General features: G+C 45.9%; 6 protein-coding genes and 1 long non-coding RNA gene across 8 annotated transcripts; 3 read left to right on the top strand and 4 right to left on the bottom strand.

Moving 5' to 3' along the window:
- Positions 1-499: 499 nt before the first annotated feature.
- On the bottom strand, positions 500-3,385 carry galr1b (galanin receptor 1b). Its single transcript, XM_057023879.1, has 3 exons — positions 2,646-3,385; positions 2,179-2,244; positions 500-1,182 (listed from the first exon to the last, which is right to left on the bottom strand). Exons 1-3 carry the CDS (start codon positions 3,315-3,317, stop codon positions 871-873), a joined length of 1,050 nt encoding a protein of 349 aa, XP_056879859.1. The 5' UTR covers positions 3,318-3,385; the 3' UTR covers positions 500-870.
- Positions 869-2,340, top strand: LOC130520498 (uncharacterized). Of its 2 annotated transcripts, none has more exons than XR_008948884.1 (3): positions 869-958; positions 1,045-1,211; positions 2,059-2,340. It is a non-coding gene; the product is annotated as an uncharacterized LOC130520498 (long non-coding RNA). The 2 variants fall into 2 exon arrangements; XR_008948879.1 differs by having other exon boundaries at positions 1,045-1,241.
- Positions 3,386-5,337: 1,952 nt separating the features above from the next.
- Positions 5,338-7,205, top strand: LOC130520253 (chymotrypsin B-like). The gene is made up of 7 exons (XM_057023972.1): positions 5,338-5,488; positions 5,625-5,728; positions 5,803-5,882; positions 6,117-6,198; positions 6,401-6,581; positions 6,690-6,823; positions 6,927-7,205. The coding sequence occupies exons 1-7, from the start codon at positions 5,437-5,439 to the stop codon at positions 7,086-7,088; spliced, it is 795 nt and encodes a 264-aa protein (XP_056879952.1). The 5' UTR covers positions 5,338-5,436; the 3' UTR covers positions 7,089-7,205.
- Positions 7,206-8,598: 1,393 nt separating this feature from the next.
- LOC130520246 (chymotrypsin B-like) lies at positions 8,599-10,481 on the bottom strand. Its single transcript, XM_057023966.1, has 7 exons — positions 10,326-10,481; positions 10,086-10,189; positions 9,922-10,001; positions 9,606-9,687; positions 9,223-9,403; positions 8,981-9,114; positions 8,599-8,877 (listed from the first exon to the last, which is right to left on the bottom strand). Exons 1-7 carry the CDS (start codon positions 10,375-10,377, stop codon positions 8,716-8,718), a joined length of 795 nt encoding a protein of 264 aa, XP_056879946.1. The 5' UTR covers positions 10,378-10,481; the 3' UTR covers positions 8,599-8,715.
- Positions 10,482-12,772: 2,291 nt separating this feature from the next.
- LOC130520259 (chymotrypsin B-like) lies at positions 12,773-14,645 on the bottom strand. Its single transcript, XM_057023974.1, has 7 exons — positions 14,490-14,645; positions 14,250-14,353; positions 14,097-14,176; positions 13,780-13,861; positions 13,397-13,577; positions 13,155-13,288; positions 12,773-13,051 (listed from the first exon to the last, which is right to left on the bottom strand). Exons 1-7 carry the CDS (start codon positions 14,539-14,541, stop codon positions 12,890-12,892), a joined length of 795 nt encoding a protein of 264 aa, XP_056879954.1. The 5' UTR covers positions 14,542-14,645; the 3' UTR covers positions 12,773-12,889.
- A 2,284-nt stretch (positions 14,646-16,929) lies between these two features.
- LOC130520267 (chymotrypsin B-like) lies at positions 16,930-18,801 on the bottom strand. The gene is made up of 7 exons (XM_057023986.1): positions 18,648-18,801; positions 18,408-18,511; positions 18,254-18,333; positions 17,938-18,019; positions 17,555-17,735; positions 17,313-17,446; positions 16,930-17,209 (listed from the first exon to the last, which is right to left on the bottom strand). The coding sequence occupies exons 1-7, from the start codon at positions 18,697-18,699 to the stop codon at positions 17,048-17,050; spliced, it is 795 nt and encodes a 264-aa protein (XP_056879966.1). The 5' UTR covers positions 18,700-18,801; the 3' UTR covers positions 16,930-17,047.
- A 1,197-nt stretch (positions 18,802-19,998) lies between these two features.
- LOC130520275 (chymotrypsin A-like) lies at positions 19,999-21,519 on the top strand. The gene is made up of 7 exons (XM_057023990.1): positions 19,999-20,136; positions 20,281-20,384; positions 20,464-20,543; positions 20,634-20,712; positions 20,794-20,974; positions 21,075-21,208; positions 21,305-21,519. Exons 1-7 carry the CDS (start codon positions 20,085-20,087, stop codon positions 21,464-21,466), a joined length of 792 nt encoding a protein of 263 aa, XP_056879970.1. The 5' UTR covers positions 19,999-20,084; the 3' UTR covers positions 21,467-21,519.
- Positions 21,520-21,715: the final 196 nt, after the last annotated feature.

The raw sequence follows: 21,715 nt of genomic DNA, 5'->3' as shown, positions 1-21,715 counted from the left end.
TGCTAACGCTAACCCTAACCCTAATGCTAACCCTAACCCTAACTCCAACCCTAACCCTAACTCCAACCCTAACCCTAATGTTGAATCAGAAAATGCGACCGTCCTTATCCCACTAAGACCAAGTGGCTGTTGTCAAGCCCCTTCGAGTCCCTGTGGTTATTTATTTTAGATGTGCGTGTGTGTGCTGTCGAACAGCACTGCCAGCACATGCAGGCTGTTGTAAAAATACACCGAATTTAGACATTTACTGTCACGATCACTTTTAACTTCTGCGCGTCAGGTTGTTGTGACGTCATCGATGCCAATTCTTTGTCTCTATCTAGCGGCCACAGGAGAACATCACAAGCCTGACAGCGACTCCATCCTGACAGCGCTGCAGTCAGACTAAACAGAAAGTGTGTTTTAAGCAGTGTGTTTTTCTAAACTAGTCAGGTTTATATTTATAACAAATGATATTCACTTTCCAGAGACTTGACTGCAATGCAAAAAGACTCATTGGTGAACAGGTAGATTTTAATCATATAACGTCGAAAGAAAAAGATTTAACAGCACAAATAATGAAAAAGGATTCAGACAGTTTCAGTCCGAAAGTGGAAATGAAACATTTAAACTTTTATCCACGTGAAACCACACAAAAAGACACTTAAATGCTATTAGAAATACCTCTTTTTTCAACAGTTTTATGTTGTTCTGCATAATTATTTTTTTCATTTTGTAAAAGGTAACCTTTGTTTACAAAGGTAACTCCATAACCAGTTCTTATTTGCAACGATGAACTGTGTAACCTTTTTGTTGGTAGGTGGGGGAGGGGGGAGGAGGGGGGGTGGACCTGTGCACCCTGAGGACACCTGCCGATTGTGTCATTCATCATCAGATGGTGGAGTGTGTGATGGAGCCGTTCTCCATGCGGCAACGAGTCACTTTGTTGTTGGGTGGAGGCGGGAACAGGAAGCGGCAGGTGAGGACCTGATGGCGAGCCCGGCGGAAGTTCTCGGACAGGAATGCGTAGAGGATCGGGTTGACGCAGGAATTTCCGTACGACAGGCAATGGGACACAATGCGGAAGACAAAGGAGGCGTCATTCAGGGGGAATCTTCCAAACTCCACCCACATGGCGATGATGTGATGTGGCATCCAGCAGATGGTGAAGGCGGCGACCAGCAGGAGAACAGTCTGAGCAGTCTGCAAAGCCGGGAAATAAACACCAGAGAGTAAGATGTGCTCCCTGCTGTGCATTCGTGGTTAGAAATATTTACATTAATTCCTGATTTTCAACTTTAACTAATCTCCATACACCTGTGTAGACCTTAAAAACCCTCCTGTTAAAGCACATCTCTGAACCACAGCAGGACAGTTCCATCTGAATAATGATGATTAAAAAAGGATAGTAAAAGAGGGGCAGGGTCACACTTTCTGGGTTAGAACGTTGTCACCATGGCAGCAGCAAAAGCATGAGCACCTCTGGTCTTTGGTCTGAGGAACTCAGAGGTCGTTGCTCCTCAAACTGTCAGATATAAGCTACAGGACAAAAGTTTGCCTCTTGCCATTGATACATTTGTGAACACAACGGTGAAGTTACCTCTAAACTTTGGCCAGTAGCATAAACAGATCCAAGGTAATGAGAGACCAATTCAGAGGGATTTGACGACCATTGAGGAGCACGAGGAATGGTGACACATGTTTCACCTGGGGGTCCTCGAACTGTCATTTTCAGACCGACAAGCCTGGCTAACGCCAGTGGGGAGAATGTTCCGTAAATAACAATAATCGTGAAATGGCTCAAATTCACAAGTTCAGGGAAAATCTTTAAAACAAAGGTAAACTGTGACAAGTTCATCCTTCACCTTGTCTGATCAACAGATTAAATGTTCAGTCTGATGGCTTCTTCTCTGGTCTTATTGTAAATATTTACCCAGCAGCCTTTGCTCCTCACACGCTCAACTGTAAACTCGTCGGCTGCAGGACGTCTGCGCAGCGTCAAAACCGTTAAACATACTGGACGTCAACAAATGACACCCACTTCCTGCCATTTATATCTACAATGTTTATCTTCGTCAGGGTGACACGGAACGTCTGGAACTGCTTCAGATGCACACATGTCATAATCAAACCCTGACAGAAGCCCAGAGCCGCAGACTACAGCCAACATCAAGGGGCGGAGGAGGAGGACTTGCATACCTTTGTTTTGGAGTGTTTCGATTTCTTCGACATGTTTTTCATCTTTTTGTGAAGATGGAATAAAACCTGGAGGAGGAGAAAATGAAATAATGTCATTAAACAGATACACACATTCAAAGATCAGTCCGTTCATCTTCATCAAATAAATAATGGGGATGATAATATCTGTGAACGGAGGTTTGTCCAGGGTGCACCATGCCTCTCGCCCAACGGCAGGTAGCTCCAGCCCGTCCCATGAACGTCCAGGTATAAGTTCTCCCTCACTGTTTGTGCAAGAGAAAGGTGTGTTGTTCTGTGATGGCCTGATCACCTGCCCGGGTGTCCACCTGCTGACTGCTGGGATAGATCCTAACCCTCTACCCCACCCTGTCCCTCAGCCTAAATAGGAAACAGTAATGTTTGTCAAAAAGTGGATGGGGTGGTGGGCATGTTTTCCGGCTGCTGGTGGTGACCTTTGCAGGACTGACCCGGATGTAGCAGCAGCTGATGAGCAGCAGAGGCAGCAGGAAGCCCAGCAGCAGCACCGACACCTTGTAGGTGTGTTTGGAGGCTCCGGACCACTCTTCCCAACAAAAGGTGCTGTTAGGAGCGCTCGGGTGGTTGGTGAGAACTTGGTGCTGCGCCACTGGCACGGAGCACAGCAGAGACAAGGTCCAGATGACGCACAGCCCGAACAGCGCATTCTTACGGCTTCGAATAGACGTCCCAGAACGCACCACCGCGATGTAGCGGTCCACGGACATGGAGGCGAGCGTGAAGATGCTGACCAGCATGCTGACGGTGGAGAAAAAGTGCGCGAACTTACAGAGGAAAGCTCCGAACACCCACTCTGGCAGCGAGTAGATGGTGGCATGGAGCGGGACGCAGAAGAAGAGGAAGAGGAGGTCCGCGGCGCACAGGTTCAGGATGAAGAGGTTGGTGGGGCTCCTGGATTTTCGTCCCCCAGTGTCTCTACCCCTGCTCCCATATCTCACCTTCCCGATCACCACCATCACTAGACAGTTACCGATCACTCCGACCACAAATATAAGTCCAAATACGACAGGGACGATCACCGACTCGATCCCAGGCGGTTCGTGCTCCGTGGGGGGCGAGTTGGTCTCCATGAACTGAACTGAATGGTTCCCCGGCAGCAGCATGCTGGAGGTCCGCGAAGGAGACGGGCAGTTAGGAAAGTGGCGCCTGGAGGACCGGCTCCATGACCGGCATCAAAGTTTTCAAAGGAATCCCACCGTCTTTCCTGTGGGGAATTTCAAAATAAACCGCTGCCACGACGCACCCGCACCCCTGCACACGCACGCACGCACGAGCGCGGACACACACTCGTGTCGTGGCGTGAGCAGTTCAGCAGGAAACATGCCATTTTTCATCGCTTTGGCAGTGAAATATTAAGGATCATTTCCTGGGAGTTTTACTGTCCTCCAGATTTATTTCAGGTTGAAGTGAGATTTTCCTCCATTTGTCTCTCGGACTCATTTGGAACTTTACTGACATGGTAATGCGATCAAAAATAAGTTTTTACCAAAGATTAAGTGAGTATAATGGAAATAACATATAAGGAAAGCAAAGGAGAGTAGTAACCCCCTAAAGTAAGAGAACCTAAGTACTTTTATAGCACAAGAATCCAACTGCCATCACTAACTCTTCCATCTGGTTGGGGTGGTTGTACATCAGCCGTTCACTCAGGCGGTTGCTGGTTGGATACTGGGCCTATTGGTGAAGTGTCCTTGAGCAATCTTCACTGCTGTGACAGCTGGTGTAATATGTGAGCGTGACTGCCAGAAACTGTGTAAAAATGAGACTTTTAGTGGTTGAGATGACACAAAGGGCTAAAAATAAAGACATTTAAAGGAAGATATGAGGTATTTTAGACCTAAACACTGGAAGGTGGAATGCTTTTGAACTAAGCTCCAGGTTCACTCTCCTTGGCTTCTTTATCTCCTCTATCACAACCATCTTTCTTCTGAATCAGATGATCTTCTCAGACCTTTCAGACCTTCAGCCAGCCACTCACATGTAGTCCACCATGTGTGAAACAGACTGTTTAGTTCAGCAGGATCACTGCTGTGCACACTCAGTGGGTGGGTGGGTTTCTCTAGGTGATCTTCAGATTGGCCAACCTCATATCTGTCAGATATATCCTGCTAACGCATACGCGTCAGATGTTTCTGCGTAGAACTATGGGGTACCACAGGCTCCTAATCTGAGTTATTTTGTGCATCTTTATAACCTGGTCTGAACAAGTGTTGACATATTTAATTGGAGAATGGGGAAAAGGGGTCTGCCACTTTTCAGGTGTGTCTGAAAGAAATAAAATAAAATAAAGTAAAATACTGAAATTTACACAACATTAAACCATAATTTATTTTTTCTGCAAAGAATCAGCTGTTGTATGTGAATCTGATTTAACACACATGTTCCATCAGAACTGCTGAATGTGCACGTTATCACTGTGTCAACAGATGTGATCCGTTGACACAGCAGCTCCCGTGTGTGTTTTCACTTCTTATAGAAAACCGACTCCGCCCTCAACATGATGTACAGTTACAGCAAATGAACAAAAAAATAAATTGTAAGATTTCAAAAATGAACTCTTTTGTCACATCTGAGTTATTAAAAAAACATGTTTCCTGTTATACCACAATAAACTCAATAAATCTCTATCAACACACTCAGCAAATACTCCTTGATCATTTTAATCTAAAAGATACATTTCCTGTAGTAATCATTACCAGGACAATGAGGAGCCAGAACCTCTCCAATGACAACAGGACCAGTTTACTGAACCATTAAAAGTCAGAGTCTCCATCCTGGAACCATCAAGGAGGTCTGAGAGGACAGGAACCATGTTTTATCTCTCTGACTAGATCTATGTTTAGAAATGGAAATCAAAGAGAATTCTTTCATGCAGTTTGCTCTCTGGAATCTGTTGATGATGTTTCACTAACACAAATATTTCTGATGTCTATGCTAAATATTTCATCAAGCTTTGTCTCATGTATGACTGTTTAAAGAACATTCAGTTTACATGAAAATAAATGTCCTTTCTTTTAGTCAGTTTCCATCCTCTCCATAATATTTCAGCCAATCAGAGAGCAGCAGGAGACCCGTGAGAACTCTGCCGCCACCTCTGGTCTGATAAGCAGCTGACGGCTGAGCTGGACAATCAGATAGAACTCTGATTGGCTGAGAGCCACCAGAGGACAGGAATAAAAGAGCAGCTCTTTACTACAGCGCTTCATCATCAGCATCGCCACCATGGCCTTCCTCTGGATCGTGTCCTGCCTCGCCTTCGTCAGCGCCGCCTACGGTGAGAGTCAGTCGTTGTCAGACTTGAACCTGGACTCTGACTGTGAAGAGATTCTGTTGTTGTATCACACAGGCTGACAGCTGAAAACAGCACGGTGCTCCTTTCATGTGTCTTACTCTACCTGTCCTTTCCTCAGGCTGTGGCGTTCCCGCCATCCCTCCCCAGGTGAGCGGCTATGCCCGCATTGTCAATGGCGAGGAGGCTGTCCCTCACTCCTGGCCCTGGCAGGTGTCTCTTCAGGTGAGTCAACTGACAGTAACACATGCTGCCCTTCCTTTTCCTCTGGGTCTGACTTCTGTCTGGTGCTCTCACAGCAATCCAACGGCTTCCACTTCTGTGGAGGATCTCTGATCAATGAGAACTGGGTGGTGACCGCCGCTCACTGTAACGTCAGGTCAGCTCAACACAACATGCCACAAAACCACTGGTGGCTGTCAGCCGCGAGCCAGTTTGGTTATGCTAAACATGTGGTTGTGAAAAACAGCCCACAGAATTGGCTCCATGTGAACAAAAGTTCGGTGATGCTGTCAAAACACAAGAGTGAAGCTTTTTCACACCAATAGCTGATTTTTTTCTTTTCTTCTGTGCTGGATCTCTTGTTGATGTTCTGCTTCCTCTTTTCTGTTAGGACCTACCACAATGTGATTGCTGGAGAACACAATAAGGGCTATGGCTCCAACGAGGATGTCCAGATTCTGAAGCCTGCCAGGGTGAGATACAAAAATGATCAAATCTTTTCATTTTCTTGAGTCGTATTCTCCATTTCGAGATCACGGGGAGGATGCTTGACCCTATTCCAGCCGCATATGGGCGAGGGCAGGGTACACCCCAGAATAACTCACCAGCTCAGTACAATAATAATCCAATCTTTTTTAATAATTACACCTCCACACCCTCCCTGCTCCTCTCCAGGTGTTCACTCATCCCCAGTGGAATCCCTACACCATCAACAACGACATCGCCCTCATCAAGCTGTCCACCCCCGCTCGCCTGGGCACCAACGTGTCTCCCGTCTGCCTGGCTGAGGCCACCGATGTCTTTGCCGCTGGAATGACGTGTGTCACCTCTGGCTGGGGTCTGACCCGCTACAATGGTGAGACTAGATCCACTGAGGTCATGCTCTCAGTTGGACCGCCTGTACATTCACAACAGAGATTCAACAGGAACTGCTGTGACTGTTTGCTGTGACTGTTTCCCTCAGCTCCCAGTACTCCCAACAACCTGCAGCAGGCTGCTCTGCCTCTGCTGTCCAACGAGCAGTGCAAGAAACACTGGGGCAGCAACATCTCAGATGTGATGATCTGTGCTGGAGGAGCTGGAGCCACCTCCTGTATGGTGAGGACCCACCCACCTGTCTCACGTGTCAGATGCTTCTCTGTCAATGTTGTTTTATACTGTTAAAATCACAATATTTAATCACTGCTTTGTGATCTCTCAGGGGGATTCTGGTGGCCCTCTGGTCTGTGAGAAGGATGGTGCCTGGACTCTGGTTGGTATCGTCTCCTGGGGAAGCAGCCGTTGCTCCACCACCACTCCTGCCGTCTATGCCCGTGTCACCATGCTCCGTGGATGGGTTGACCAGATCCTCGCCGCCAACTAAACCCTCACAGGCAGCCCGCTAAAGCCTTAACCTGTTGGTCCTGAGTCCTGAACCTGCCAGGCCCAGTACGACTGTCAGAAGTTGAAAATGATCAATAATAAAAACCATTAACAACAACTCCATGTCCTTTCAATTTGTGGTCTTTCAGTAAACTCAATACATTATTCAAGTAAACAGCTCTTTAGGAATTAAGTAACACTTGAAAACAATGATTTGATATTGTTAAATTCTCAATAATTTTGCAAGAAAATGTCTTTACATCTTTAAGATTAGCTGGAATAAAATATCCGGACTCTGAGTTCCACCCCATATCCCTGGATTGGCTTCCACAGGGTGCTTCTTGGTCATGCAATAAGCCTTATATCTACAAAATGCATGTATAATGGTTAACCTAACTGCCCAACTTGCCCACTGTTGCACAACCAGGACAACCATCACATTGCTCTGATGTCTGAGGTTCAAGTCACAGTTGCACTCTCCTCTATTGTACCCAAGCACAGACCTTCCCAGGAAAGGTGAGAAGTGTGATCCCTCTGTTGTTTGAACACAACCTCTGGTCTCCCTTCTTGAAGATGAGACCTATCACCCCATTTTGCCACTCCACAGGCACAGACCTGATGTCCACAAAGTGCTCCCTCTTCCCCTAAGCTGAGAGCATGTAACCCTGAATCCAAAATGGAATGCATTGAGGGATTGAGGAGAGCCTCAAAGCAGGTTATCATTCCCGTTATTTACTAGTTTACATCAATTTTCAGAGTTTGAGTATTCCAAAGTTACCCATAATTATAAAAGGTGATATTGTCCTATCGGCTCCATCAGATAGTCACATTAAATCAGAGTTACAGCTTGCACTGAGATGGGTTTGCAAACTGTGTGAACAATTCAACCAAGACTTTTGTCTTCATCACACTGAATGTCCATGATTAGGTGCCAGTTCATTGCGGGGCACATATACGCAGGTTGATGACCACGTTTATAGTTATAACCTCTCATCTTCTATTATGTGGCTCAGAGAGGCCCAAAGATGCAGAAGGATGCAAACACTCATTTTATTGAATCATGTTTATGAACATGATTAAATCAAAACACAAAGGATATTTGACAACCGAACCCAAAACCAACATTTGAGAAAAGGGGTTGACAACCCCATCCAAACTAGACAAAACGGAACATATTTGTATTCATTCCTACTTGTTAGGATGGAAATGTTCCCCAGTTTCGACTGTAAAATCACAAATTGAAAGGACATTGAGTTATTGTTAATCGTTTTTATTATTGATCATTTTCAACCTCTGACAGTAGTAATGAGCCTGGCGAGTTCAGGAATCTAGCTAATCTTGATGTAAAGAGATTTTCTTGCAAAATTATTGAGAATTTAACAATAATAGATCATTGTTTTCAAGTGTTACTTCAGTAATTCCTACTGTTTTGTTATTAACGATGAAAAGAGCTGTTTACTGGAATAATATATTGATTTTACTGAAAGACCAAAAATTGAAAGGACATGGAGTTGTTGTTAATGGTTTTTATTATTGATCATTTTCAACTTCTGACAGTCGTACTGGGCCTGGCAGGTTCAGGACTCAGGACCAACAGGTTAAGGCTTTAGCGGGCTGCCTGTGAGGGTTTAGTTGGCGGCGAGGATCTGGTCAACCCATCCACGGAGCATGGTGACACGGGCATAGACGGCAGGAGTGGTGGTGGAGCAACGGCTGCTTCCCCAGGAGACGATACCAACCAGAGTCCAGGCACCATCCTTCTCACAGACCAGAGGGCCACCAGAATCCCCCTGAGAGATCACAAAGCAGTGATTAAATGTTGTGATTTTAACAGTATAAAACAACATTGACAGAGACGCATCTGACACGTGAGACAGGTGGGTGGGTCCTCACCATACAGGAGGTGGCTCCAGCTCCTCCAGCACAGATCATCACATCTGAGATGTTGCTGCCCCAGTGTTTCTTGCACTGCTCGTTGGACAGCAGAGGCAGAGCAGCCTGCTGCAGGTTGTTGGGAGTACTGGGAGCTGAGGGAAACAGTCACAGCAAACAGTCACAGCAGTTCCTGTTGAACCTCTATTGTGAATGTACAGGCGGTCCAACTGAGAGCATGACCTCAGTGGATCTAGTCTCACCATTGTAGCGGGTCAGACCCCAGCCAGAGGTGACGCAGGTCATTCCAGCGGCAAAGACATCGGTGGCCTCAGCCAGGCAGACGGGAGACACGTTGGTGCCCAGGCGAGCGGGGGTGGACAGCTTGATGAGGGCGATGTCGTTGTTGATGGTGTAGGGATTCCACTGGGGATGAGTGAACACCTGGAGAGGAGCAGGGAGGGTGTGGAGGTGTAATTATTAAAAAAGATTGGATTCTTATTGTACTGAGCTGCTGAGTTATTCTGGGGTGTACCCTGCCCTCGCCCATATGCGGCTGGAATAGGGTCAAGCATCCTCCCCGTGATCTCGAAATGGAGAATACGACTCAAGAAAATGAAAAGATTTGATCATTTTTGTATCTCACCCTGGCAGGCTTCAGAATCTGGACATCCTCGTTGGAGCCATAGCCCTTATTGTGTTCTCCAGCAATCACATTGTGGTAGGTCCTAACAGAAAAGAGGAAGCAGAGCATCAACAAGAGATCCAGCACAGAAGAAAAGAAAAAAATCAGCTATTGGTGTGAAAAAGCTTCACTCTTGTGTTTTGACAGCATCACCGAACTTTTGTTCACATGGAGCCAATTCTGTGGGCTGTTTTTAACAACCACATGTTTAGCATAACCAAACTGGTTCGCGGCTGACAGCCACCAGTGGTTTTGTGGCATGTTGTGTTGAGCTGACCTGACGTTACAGTGAGCGGCGGTCACCACCCAGTTCTCATTGATCAGAGATCCTCCACAGAAGTGGAAGCCGTTGGATTGCTGTGAGAGCACCTGAGAGCACCAGACAGAAGTCAGACCCAGAGGAAAAGGAAGGGCAGCATGTGTTACTGTCAGTTGACTCACCTGAAGAGACACCTGCCAGGGCCAGGAGTGAGGGACAGCCTCCTCGCCATTGACAATGCGGGCATAGCCGCTCACCTGGGGAGGGATGGCGGGAACGCCACAGCCTGAGGAAAGGACAGGTAGAGTAAGACACATGAAAGGAGCACCGTGCTGTTTTCAGCTGTCAGCCTGTGTGATACAACAACAGAATCTCTTCACAGTCAGAGTCCAGGTTCAAGTCTGACAACGACTGACTCTCACCGTAGGCGGCGCTGACGAAGGCGAGGCAGGACACGATCCAGAGGAAGGCCATGGTGGCGATGCTGATGATGAAGCGCTGTAGTAAAGAGCTGCTCTTTTATTCCTGTCCTCTGGTGGCTCTCAGCCAATCAGAGTTCTTTCTGATTGTCCAGCTCAGCCGTCAGCTGCTTATCAGACCAGAGGTGGCGGCAGTGTTCTCACGGGTCTCCTGCTGCTCTCTGATTGGCTGAAATATTATGGAGAGGATGGAAACTGACTAAAAGAAAGTACATTTATTTTCATGTAAACTGAATGTTCTTTAAACAGTCATACATGAGACAAAGCTTGATGAAATATTTAGCATAGACATCCGAAATATTTGTGTTAGTGAAACATCATCAACAGATTCCAGAGAACAAACTGCATGAAAGAATTCTCTTTGATTTCCATTTCTAAACATAGATCTAGTCAGAGAGATAAAACATGGTTCCTGTCCTCTCAGACCTCCTTGATGGTTCCAGGATGGAGACTCTGACTTTTCATGGTTCAGTAAACTGGTCCTGTTGTCATTGGAGAGGTTCTGGCTCCTCATTGTCCTGGGTCCTGGTAATGATTACTACAGGAAATGTATCTTTTAGATTAAAAGTATCAAGGAGTATTTGCTGAGTGTGTTGATAGAGACTTATTGAGTTTATTGTGGTATAACAGGAAACATGTTTATTTTAAATTACTCAGATGTGACTTAAGAGTTCATTTTTGAAATCTTACAATTTATTTTTTTGTTCATTTGCTGTAACTGTACATCATGTTGAGGGCGGAGTCGGTTTTCTATAAGAAGTGAAAACACACACGGGAGCTGCTGTGTCAACGGATCACATCTGTTGACACAGTGATAACGTGCACATTCAGCAGTTCTGATGGAACACGTGTGTTAAATCAGATTCACATACAACAGCTGATTCTTTGCAGAAAAAGAAATCATGGTTTTTATCTTTTGTGAATTTCATTCATTACATCTGCTTCACTTTGTCTTCAGACACACCTGAAGTCTTCAGACTCTGCAACTTTTCATAATTCTCCAATTAAATATGTCAACATTTGCTCAGACCAAGTTTTAAAGGTGCTCAAAAGGACTCAGATCAGAAGCTTGAGGTACCCCATAGTTCTAAGCAGAAACCTCTGACAGATACCGTATGTGTTAGCAGGACTTATCTGACATAAATGAGGGCAGGTCTGAGTCTGTTTCACACATGTGAGTTGCTGGTTGAAGCAGTCAAAGAGCTGAGAAGATCGTTTAAGTCCACCAGAGAGATGATTATGTAACGTTCCACAGACTGATGAGACATCAACGTGGTGCTACATATTTATTTGAACATTCTTTTAGTAAAACAAAATAATCAGATGTATACACAGAGAAAACTTTTTTTCTTCTTTTACATTTTTTCCAAGAAACCAAGTGTCCACAAACTCTCTTTCTGAGATCTAATCATCAAATCTTCTACTCTGTGGGGAAACAATGTCATCCACTGGTCAGAAGACATAGAACACTCTTATAAATCTATACTCATTTAATTGTTAATGGTGTTGTAAACACCTGTCGGGAACACATTTGTTTGGTTTGTACCACTTGAAGCCGGCCGCCTAACTAGCTACATAGTTAAGGTTAGCTACATCACTATCTTCATGTCCCAATGAGACTTTGTTCAGCCAGTGCCTGGACCGTTGCTTGTCAAGTCCTGGGAACCCTGTGTTCCACAGCCATCGACCTTCTCTGGTCCCTACCTCAGGTGTTTATGTGTTGAGGTGGTTCCAGATGGGAGAAAGAGTACCTGACTCTGAGCCATCTTGACTCCCCTCCTGCCCTCCAACCATTCTAATGCTTGATCCCTGCTTCCTGGTGGTTCTGGAGAGTTTCAGGGTTCAAGAGGTTTGTTGTGGCCCTGCCTCCACCTGGGATTAGCATTTTCTGCAGATTGCTCCCCCAGCTGCCATCCACCACAAATTACTAGTAATCAATAAGTGTCTCACATCTGCATATAGTGTCCTCTCTGCATTTTATTGAGGTCTTTTAAATTTCCGGCAATGCTGACATCTGTGGACTTCAGCTAAATAAGCCAGGAGCCAGGTTGTTCAACTCTCAAATATGTCACATCCTGTGTTATAAATCAGTTGTGTAGAAAAGAAGCCCGCAAATGAGCTTGTTTTGAATAAATACTAAGCTCAGCCTGATATGCTCTGGGCTCAGGCTTTGAGGATAAGAGTAGCCATAACTCCAGTGTCTATCGGCAACATCATCAATTATATATGTGTCTGTTCTGCTCCTCTTTCTGTTCTTCTTCCCAGCCTCATCTCCCCTGACAGGGATTTTTAATCATTCCTACTGTCTTTATAGTAATGATGAGAAAGAGCTGATTACTGGAATCATTCGTAGATTCGACTGCAAGGCCAAAAATTGAAAGGACATGGAGTTGTTGTTAATGGTTTTTATTATTGATCATTTTCAACCTCTGACAGTCGTACTGGGCCTGGTAGGTTCAGGACTCAGGACCAACAGGTTAAGGCTTTAGCGGGCTGCCTGTGAGGGTTTAGTTGGCGGCGAGGATCTGGTCAACCCATCCACGGAGCATGGTGACACGGGCATAGACGGCAGGAGTGGTGGTGGAGCAACGGCTGCTTCCCCAGGAGACGATACCAACCAGAGTCCAGGCACCATCCTTCTCACAGACCAGAGGGCCACCAGAATCCCCCTGAGAGATCACAAAGCAGCGATTAAATATTGTGATTTTAACAGTATAAAACAACATTGACAGAGACGCATCTGACACGTGAGACAGGTGGGTGGGTCCTCACCATACAGGAGGTGGCTCCAGCTCCTCCAGCACAGATCATCACATCTGAGATGTTGCTGCCCCAGTGTTTCTTGCACTGCTCGTTGGACAGCAGAGGCAGAGCAGCCTGCTGCAGGTGTTGGGGAGTACTGGGAGCTGAGGGAAACAGTCACAGCAAACAGTCACAGCAGTTCCTGTTGAACCTCTATTGTGAATGTACAGGCGGTCCAACTGAGAGCATGACCTCAGTGGATCTAGTCTCACCATTGTAGCGGGTCAGACCCCAGCCAGAGGTGACGCAGGTCATTCCAGCGGCAAAGACATCGGTGGCCTCAGCCAGGCAGACGGGAGACACGTTGGTGCCCAGGCGAGCGGGGGTGGACAGCTTGATGAGGGCGATGTCGTTGTTGATGGTGTAGGGATTCCACTGGGGATGAGTGAACACCTGGAGAGGAGCAGGGAGGGTGTGGAGGTGTAATTATTAAAAAAGATTGGATTATTATTGTACTGAGCTGGTGAGTTATTCTGGGGTGTACCCTGCCCTCGCCCATATGCGGCTGGAATAGGGTCAAGCATCCTCCCCGTGATCTCGAAATGGAGAATACGACTCAAGAAAATGAAAAGATTTGATCATTTTTGTATCTCACCCTGGCAGGCTTCAGAATCTGGACATCCTCGTTGGAGCCATAGCCCTTATTGTGTTCTCCAGCAATCACATTGTGGTAGGTCCTAACAGAAAAGAGGAAGCAGAACATCAACAAGAGATCCAGCACAGAAGAAAAGAAAAAAAATCAGCTATTGGTGTGAAAAAGCTTCACTCTTGTGTTTTGACAGCATCACCGAACTTTTGTTCACATGGAGCCAATTCTGTGGGCTGTTTTTCACAACCACATGTTTAGCATAACCAAACTGGCTCGCGGCTGACAGCCACCAGTGGTTTTGTGGCATGTTGTGTTGAGCTGACCTGACGTTACAGTGAGCGGCGGTCACCACCCAGTTCTCATTGATCAGAGATCCTCCACAGAAGTGGAAGCCGTTGGATTGCTGTGAGAGCACCAGACAGAAGTCAGACCCAGAGGAAAAGGAAGGCAGCATGTGTTACTGTCAGTTGACTCACCTGAAGAGACACCTGCCAGGGCCAGGAGTGAGGGACAGCCTCCTCGCCATTGACAATGCGGGCATAGCCGCTCACCTGGGGAGGGATGGCGGGAACGCCACAGCCTGAGGAAAGGACAGGTAGAGTAAGACACATGAAAGGAGCACCGTGCTGTTTTCAGCTGTCAGCCTGTGTGATACAACAACAGAATCTCTTCACAGTCAAAGTCCAGGTTCAAGTCTGACAACGACTGACTCTCACCGTAGGCGGCGCTGACGAAGGCGAGGCAGGACACGATCCAGAGGAAGGCCATGGTGGCGATGCTGATGATGAAGCGCTGTCGTAAAGAGCTGCTCTTTTATTCCTGTCCTCTGGTGGCTCTCAGCCAATCAGAGTTCTATCTGATTGTCCAGCTCAGCCGTCAGCTGCTTATCAGACCAGAGGTGGCGGCAGTGTTCTCACGGGTCTCCTGCTGCTCTCTGATTGGCTGAAATATTATGGAGAGGATGGAAACTGACTAAAAGAAAGGACATTTATTTTCATGTAAACTGAATGTTCTTTAAACAGTCATACATGAGACAAAGCTTGATGAAATATTTAGCATAGACATCAGAAATATTTGTGTTAGTGAAACATCATCAACAGATTCCAGAGAACAAACTGCATGAAAGAATTCTCTTTGATTTCCATTTCTAAACATAGATCTAGTCAGAGAGATAAAACATGGTTCCTGTCCTCTCAGACCTCCTTGATGGTTCCAGGATGGAGACTCTGACTTTTCATGGTTCAGTAAACTGGTCCTGTTGTCATTGGAGAGGTTCTGGCTCCTCATTGTCCTGGGTCCTGGTAATGATTACTACAGGAAATGTATCTTTTAGATTAAAAGTATCAAGGAGTATTTGCTGAGTGTGTTGATAGAGATTTATTGAGTTTATTGTGGTATAACAGGAAACATGTTTTTTTTGTAAATAACTCAGATGTGACATAAGAGTTTGTTTTTGAAATCTTACAATTTATTTTTTTGTTCATTTGCTGTAACTGTACATCATGTTGAGGGCGGAGTCGGTTTTCTATAAGTGAAAACACACACGGGAGCTGCTGTGTCAACGGATCACATCTGTTGACACAGTGATAACGTGCACATTCAGCAGTTCTGATGGAACACGTGTGTTAAATCAGATTCACATACAACTGCTGATTCTTTGCAGAAAAAGAAATCATGGTTTTTATCTTTTGTGAATTTCATTCATTACATCTGCTTCACTTTTTCTTCAGACACACCTGAAGTCTTCAGACTCTGCAACTTTTCATAATTCTCCAATTAAATATGTCAACATTTGCTCAGACCAAGTTTTAAAGGTGCTCAAAATGACTCAGATCAGAAGCTTGAGGTACCCCATAGTTCTAAGCAGAAACCTCTGACAGATACTGTGTGTGTTAGCAGGACTTATCTGACATATATGAGGGCAGGTCTGAGTCTGTTTCACACATGTGAGTTGCTGGTTGAAGCAGTCAAAGAGCTGAGAAGATCGTTTAAGTCCACCAGAGAGATGATTATGTAACGTTCCACAGACTGATGAGACATCAACGTGGTGCTACATATTTATTTGAACATTCTTTTAGTAAAACAAAATAATCAGATGTATACAGAAAACTTTTTTTCTTCTTTTACATTTTTTCCAAGAAACCAAGTGTCCACAAACTCTCTTCTGAGATCTAATCATCAAATCTTCTACTCTGTGGGGAAACAATGTCATCCGCTGGTCAGAAGACATAGAACACTCTTATAAATCTATACTCATTTAATTGTTAATGGTGTTATAAACACCTGTCGGGAACACATTTGTTTGGTTTGTACCACTTGAAGCCGGCCGCTTAACTAGCTACATAGTTAAGGTTAGCTACATTACTATCTTCATGTCCCAATGAGACTTTGTTCAGCCAGTGTCTGGACCGTTGCCTGTCGAGTCCTGGAAACCCTGTGTTCCACAGCCATCGACCTTCTCTGGTCCCTACCTCAGGTGTTTATGTGTTGAGGTGGTTCCAGATGGGAGAAAGAGTACCTGACTCTGAGCCATCTTGACTCCCCTCCTGCCCTCCAACCATTCTAATGCTTGATCCCTGCTTCCTGGTGGTTCTGGAGAGTTTCAGGGTTCAAGAGGTTTGTTGTGGCCCTGCCTCCACCTGGGATTAGCATTTTCTGCAGATTGCTCCCCCAGCTGCCATCCACCACCAATTACTAGTAATCAATAAGTGTCTCACAGCTGCATATAGTGTCCTCTCTGCATTTTATTGAGGTCTTTTAAATTTCCAGCAATGCTGACATCTGTGGACTTCAGCTAAATAAGCCAGGAGCCAGGTTGCTCAACTCTGAAATATTTCACATCCTGTGTTATAAATCAGTTGTGTAGAAAAGAAGCCCGCAAATGAGCTTGTTTTGAATAAATACTAAGCTCAGCCTGATATGCTCTGGGCTCAGGCTTTGAGGATAAGAGTAGCCATAACTCCAGTGTCTATCGGCAACATCATCAATTATATATGTGTCTGTTCTGCTCCTCTTTCTGTTCTTCTTCCCAGCCTCATCTCCCCTGACAGGGATTTTTAATCATTCCTACTGTCTTTATAGTAATGATGAGAAAGAGCTGATTACTGGAATCATTCGTAGATTCGACTGCAAGGCCAAAAATTGAAAGCACATGGAGCTGTTGTTAATGGTTTTTATTATTGATCATTTTCAACTTCTGACAGTCGTACTGGGCCTGGCAGGTTCAGGACTCAGGACCAACAGGTTAAGGCTTTAGCGGGCTGCCTGTGAGGGTTTAGTTGGCGGCGAGGATCTGGTCAACCCATCCACGGAGCATGGTGACACGGGCATAGACGGCAGGAGTGGTGGTGGAGCAACGGCTGCTTCCCCAGGAGACGATACCAACCAGAGTCCAGGCACCATCCTTCTCACAGACCAGAGGGCCACCAGAATCCCCCTGAGAGATCACAAAGCAGTGATTAAATATTGTGATTTTAACAGTATAAAACAACATTGACAGAGACGCATCTGACACGTGAGACAGGTGGGTGGGTCCTCACCATACAGGAGGTGGCTCCAGCTCCTCCAGCACAGATCATCACATCTGAGATGTTGCTGCCCCAGTGTTTCTTGCACTGCTCGTTGGACAGCAGAGGCAGAGCAGCCTGCTGCAGGTTGTTGGGAGTACTGGGAGCTGAGGGAAACAGTCACAGCAAACAGTCACAGCAGTTCCTGTTGAACCTCTGTTGTGAATGTACAGGCGGTCCAACTGAGAGCATGACCTCAGTGGATCTAGTCTCACCATTGTAGCGGGTCAGACCCCAGCCAGAGGTGACACAGGTCATTCCAGCGGCAAAGACATCGGTGGCCTCAGCCAGGCAGACGGGAGACACGTTGGTGCCCAGGCGAGCGGGGGTGGACAGCTTGATGAGGGCGATGTCGTTGTTGATGGTGTAGGCATTCCACCTGGGATGAGTGAACACCTGGAGAGGAGCAGGGAGGGTGTGGAGGTGTAATTATTAAAAAAGATTGGATTATTATTGTACTGAGCTGGTGAGTTATTCTGGGGTGTACCCTGCCCTCGCCCATATGCGGCTGGAATAGGGTCAAGCATCCTCCCCGTGATCTCGAAATGGAGAATACGACTCAAGAAAATGAAAAGATTTGATCATTTTTGTATCTCACCCTGGCAGGCTTCAGAATCTGGACATCCTCGTTGGAGCCATAGCCCTTATTGTGTTCTCCAGCAATCACATTGTGGTAGGTCCTAACAGAAAAGAGGAAGCAGAGCATCAACAAGAGATCCAGCACAGAAGAAAAGAAAAAAATCAGCTATTGGTGTGAAGAAGCTTCACTCTTGTGTTTTGACAGCATCACCGAACTTTTGTTCACATGGAGCCAATTCTGTGGGCTGTTTTTCACAACCACATGTTTAGCATAACCAAACTGGCTCGCGGCTGACAGCCACCAGTGGTTTTGTGGCATGTTGTGTTGAGCTGACCTGACGTTACAGTGAGCGGCGGTCACCACCCAGTTCTCATTGATCAGAGATCCTCCACAGAAGTGGAAGCCGTTGGATTGCTGTGAGAGCACCAGACAGAAGTCAGACCCAGAGGAAAAGGAAGGGCAGCATGTGTTACTGTCAGTTGACTCACCTGAAGAGACACCTGCCAGGGCCAGGAGTGAGGCACAGCCTCCTCGCCATTGACAATGCGGGCATAGCCGGTCACCTGGGGAGAGATGGCGGGAACGCCACAGCCTGAGGAAAGGACAGGTAGAGTAAGACACATGAAAGGAGCACCGTGCTGTTTTCAGCTGTCAGCCTGTGTGATACAACAACAGAATCTCTTCACAGTCAGAGTCCAGGTTCAAGTCTGACAACGACTGACTCTCACCGTAGGCGGCGCTGACGAAGGCGAGGCAGGACACGATCCAGAGGAAGGCCATGGTGGCGATGCTGATGATGAAGCGCTGTCGTAAAGAGCTGCTCTTTTATTCCTGTCCTCTGGTGGCTCTCAGCCAATCAGAGTTCTTTCTGATTGTCCAGCTCAGCCGTCAGCTGCTTATCAGACCAGAGGTGGCGGCAGAGTTCTCACGGGTCTCCTGCTGCTCTCTGATTGGCTGAAATATTATGGAGAGGATGGAAACTGACTAAAAGAAAGTACATTTATTTTCATGGAAACTGAATGTTCTTTAAACAGTCACATGAGAGACATAGCTTAGTCTTTCTTTTTTTTGTCCACTTTATACACAGAGAAATTTTATGTGAGATCATGATAGAGAATATGAAGTCCATTTTATGGGAATGTCGAGTGTGTGTTTGTCAGGTTTGACTGATAAACACTGCTGGGAAACATGCACATGTCCAATCGTGCATATACACTTTCAATGGTTAAGTCTTTCCATTACTGAACTGACTTCTCTTGGAACACAGCCGCTTTAGAAGCAGCTTTATGATCAGGCCTTGACCCTTAGTGTCACAGTGCTTTGAAAGTCACATTTTGTTTCCATTGAGGGCTGGATTCCACCACGGCTGCCCTTTGACAAGATTCTCTTTATAACCTTTCTGGATATAATTTCTACGCGCCGCCTTTGTGGCTTGGTAGCTTTAGGATCCTTTCTCTGCTTTTTGCAGATGAATCTGTTGGCTTTTCAACTCTCACTAGGATGGTTCACAGCTGAGCGTTAGGATACAAATTTACCCCTCAGAACCCAAGATCACCCCTCCAGAAAGGGATGAAATGCCCCCTTCAGTTTGGGACTGGGGCGTTTTGTCCAGGAGTGAGGGAATGTTGGAGAGTGGCTTTTTCTGAAGACTTAAAGTGTTGCACGATCTCAAATATCCCTTTTTTAAATTCTTGACAAAGCTAAGATCATTGCATTTGGTGCTCAACACTTTCTCTTTCTGTTAGACAAAACTTAAACTGACAATTTCTTCAGCAAACCAGCCATCCATTGGTTCTCATCACAATAACGTTGCTTAAAGAAGTTCTATTCATTGTGAGCACTTCTCTCTCTCTAAATGACATCTAACCTCTGAGAAAAATTCTTGAGAAAGTCATCATTGCTCAGAGACTCTCCAAAATCCCAGAAGCGGCATTAGTTCAAGAAACAACTTTGTTCATCCATGTTTGTTAAACTGAATGTTTTTAGAACTAGTAAACTGAGTCAGACTTAATTGCTCCAGAATATTCCTTTTTTTCCCCTTGGTTGGAAATCTCCACCTGCCCGATTCCCACTGTCCTGATAAAATGTCCCTGCTCTCTTATCCAATCACATTGCTCAAAGTTGAATAAAAGCTCCACACTAACACGTTACAAACACATCCAGCCATGGCCTTCCTGTGGATCCTCTCCTGTCTTGCCCTTGCAGGGGCTACTTACGGTGAGACTTCCCTTAAGACAGTAACACTTGCCGAGTAAAATGTAAACATACAGTAACAACCAGCTGAAAGCATTTTAGACGAAAGATACATCCATCAAACAACTTAATACATTGTCTTATATGATGACGCCATCCTTTCACCAGGTTGCGGCGTTCCTGGCATCTCTCCTGTTATCACCGGATACTCTCGTATTGTTAATGGTGAGGAGGCAGTGCCTCACTCTTGGCCCTGGCAGGTGTCTCTGCAGGTAAACACACACACATACAAACACATATAAGTGCACAAATACACGTATGCACACACTGAGTTAACACTGTTTGTTTCAGGATTACACTGGTTTTCACTTCTGTGGGGGCTCTCTGATCAATGAGAACTGGGTGGTGACAGCTGCTCACTGCAATGTCAGGTAAACATTTAAGTCACCATGTAACATCTTACCAACCTTTAATTTGTAAACAGAAAGTAAAAGGTCATATCATGTTGTTTTCTCCTATAGAACGTCCCACCGTGTGATCCTTGGAGAGCATGATCGCTCTTCCAGTAACGAGGCCATCCAGGTGATGAAAGTTGGAAAGGTGAGTGACGCTCAACAGATCCTCAACTCTTCTTCACCAACTCGTAGTGTGGAATTCTAATTGAATGTCGCCTCCTGTCAGGTTTTCAAACACCCAAAGTACAATAGCTACACCATCAACAATGACATCCTGCTCATCAAGTTGGCGAGCCCCGCCCAGTTGAACGTACGCGTGTCACCTGTGTGCGTGGCTGAGACCTCAGATAACTTCCCTGGTGGCATGAGGTGTGTGACCAGCGGCTGGGGCTTGACTCGCTACAATGGTAAGAGCTAATCACAGAACTAAGGTTTGGAGTTTCTCTGAGGACGTGTATTTTGTGGAGTCAGGTTTGTGTTTAATTCATTAGTGTCTGTTTGCTGCAGCTCCCGACACCCCAGCTCTCTTGCAACAGGCTGCTCTCCCCCTGCTGACCAATGAGAGGTGCCGTCAGTTCTGGGGCAGCAAGATCACAGATCTGATGATCTGCGCTGGAGCCTCCGGAGCCTCCTCATGCATGGTAGGTCTCAGGCTGAAGTATGTTTTGCCCATGCAGGCCACACTTTGTGACTGTAGAGTCTTGTTCCCTGTTAATCGTCTTTTTGTCCCTTTTCAGGGTGACTCCGGTGGTCCTCTGGTCTGTGAGAAGGCGGGAGCTTGGACTCTGGTTGGTATTGTGTCTTGGGGCAGTGGATTCTGCAGCGTGTCTTCACCTGGTGTGTACGCTCGTGTCACCATGTTGCGTGCCTGGATGGACCAGATCATTGCTGCCAACTGAGCTGGGAATGCCTAATATGAACCTTCCTCAGTAAAAAAAAACATTAAAAGAGACTTTATTTGTTGTCATGATTTTAATCAAACTCTGTTCAAAGAAACACTTACAGGCAGAACAGCATATAAAGAGCTAATAGATAGAGGTTGTAGCTCAAGTGGACGTCTCAACATGTTGACTGCAGTTAACATGTTGTTCAACCAAGTCAATCAACCAGTCAATCAAATGATCAACCACCAACGTATACAACTTTAC

Source organism: Takifugu flavidus, chromosome 2, assembly GCF_003711565.1.
Source record: "Takifugu flavidus isolate HTHZ2018 chromosome 2, ASM371156v2, whole genome shotgun sequence".
Taxonomy (NCBI): Eukaryota; Metazoa; Chordata; class Actinopteri; order Tetraodontiformes; family Tetraodontidae; genus Takifugu; species Takifugu flavidus.
Note: the sequence above shows the minus strand (reverse complement) of the source record. Positions and strands in the feature narration are given on the sequence as shown.

What these genes read in the sequence shown, in the direction of transcription:
- LOC130520259 (XM_057023974.1), bottom strand. Translation starts at nt 14,541, where the DNA reads ATGGCCTTCCTCTGGATCGTGTCCTGCCTCGCCTTCGTCAGCGCCGCC. An exon ending in AGATTCTGAAGCCTGCCAGG is followed by an intron (nt 13,578 to 13,779) that starts GTGAGATACAAA and finishes GCTCCTCTCCAG; the next exon opens with GTGTTCACTCATCCCCAGTG. An exon ending in GGGTCTGACCCGCTACAATG is followed by an intron (nt 13,289 to 13,396) that starts GTGAGACTAGAT and finishes TGTTTCCCTCAG; the next exon opens with CTCCCAGTACTCCCCAACAC.
- galr1b (XM_057023879.1), bottom strand. Translation starts at nt 3,317, where the DNA reads ATGCTGCTGCCGGGGAACCATTCAGTTCAGTTCATGGAGACCAACTCG. An exon ending in TCAGCTGCTGCTACATCCGG is followed by an intron (nt 2,245 to 2,645) that starts GTCAGTCCTGCA and finishes CTCCTCCTCCAG; the next exon opens with GTTTTATTCCATCTTCACAA. An exon ending in CGAAACACTCCAAAACAAAG is followed by an intron (nt 1,183 to 2,178) that starts GTATGCAAGTCC and finishes CCGGCTTTGCAG; the next exon opens with ACTGCTCAGACTGTTCTCCT.
- LOC130520253 (XM_057023972.1), top strand. Translation starts at nt 5,437, where the DNA reads ATGGCCTTCCTCTGGATCGTGTCCTGCCTCGCCTTCGTCAGCGCCGCC. An exon ending in CCTGGCAGGTGTCTCTTCAG is followed by an intron (nt 5,729 to 5,802) that starts GTGAGTCAACTG and finishes GTGCTCTCACAG; the next exon opens with CAATCCAACGGCTTCCACTT. An exon ending in AGATTCTGAAGCCTGCCAGG is followed by an intron (nt 6,199 to 6,400) that starts GTGAGATACAAA and finishes GCTCCTCTCCAG; the next exon opens with GTGTTCACTCATCCCCAGTG.
- LOC130520267 (XM_057023986.1), bottom strand. Translation starts at nt 18,699, where the DNA reads ATGGCCTTCCTCTGGATCGTGTCCTGCCTCGCCTTCGTCAGCGCCGCC. An exon ending in AGATTCTGAAGCCTGCCAGG is followed by an intron (nt 17,736 to 17,937) that starts GTGAGATACAAA and finishes GCTCCTCTCCAG; the next exon opens with GTGTTCACTCATCCCAGGTG. An exon ending in CTGGAGCCACCTCCTGTATG is followed by an intron (nt 17,210 to 17,312) that starts GTGAGGACCCAC and finishes GTGATCTCTCAG; the next exon opens with GGGGATTCTGGTGGCCCTCT.
- LOC130520246 (XM_057023966.1), bottom strand. Translation starts at nt 10,377, where the DNA reads ATGGCCTTCCTCTGGATCGTGTCCTGCCTCGCCTTCGTCAGCGCCGCC. An exon ending in AGATTCTGAAGCCTGCCAGG is followed by an intron (nt 9,404 to 9,605) that starts GTGAGATACAAA and finishes GCTCCTCTCCAG; the next exon opens with GTGTTCACTCATCCCCAGTG. An exon ending in CTGGAGCCACCTCCTGTATG is followed by an intron (nt 8,878 to 8,980) that starts GTGAGGACCCAC and finishes GTGATCTCTCAG; the next exon opens with GGGGATTCTGGTGGCCCTCT.
- LOC130520275 (XM_057023990.1), top strand. Translation starts at nt 20,085, where the DNA reads ATGGCCTTCCTGTGGATCCTCTCCTGTCTTGCCCTTGCAGGGGCTACT. An exon ending in AGGTGATGAAAGTTGGAAAG is followed by an intron (nt 20,713 to 20,793) that starts GTGAGTGACGCT and finishes GCCTCCTGTCAG; the next exon opens with GTTTTCAAACACCCAAAGTA. An exon ending in GGGCTTGACTCGCTACAATG is followed by an intron (nt 20,975 to 21,074) that starts GTAAGAGCTAAT and finishes TGTTTGCTGCAG; the next exon opens with CTCCCGACACCCCAGCTCTC.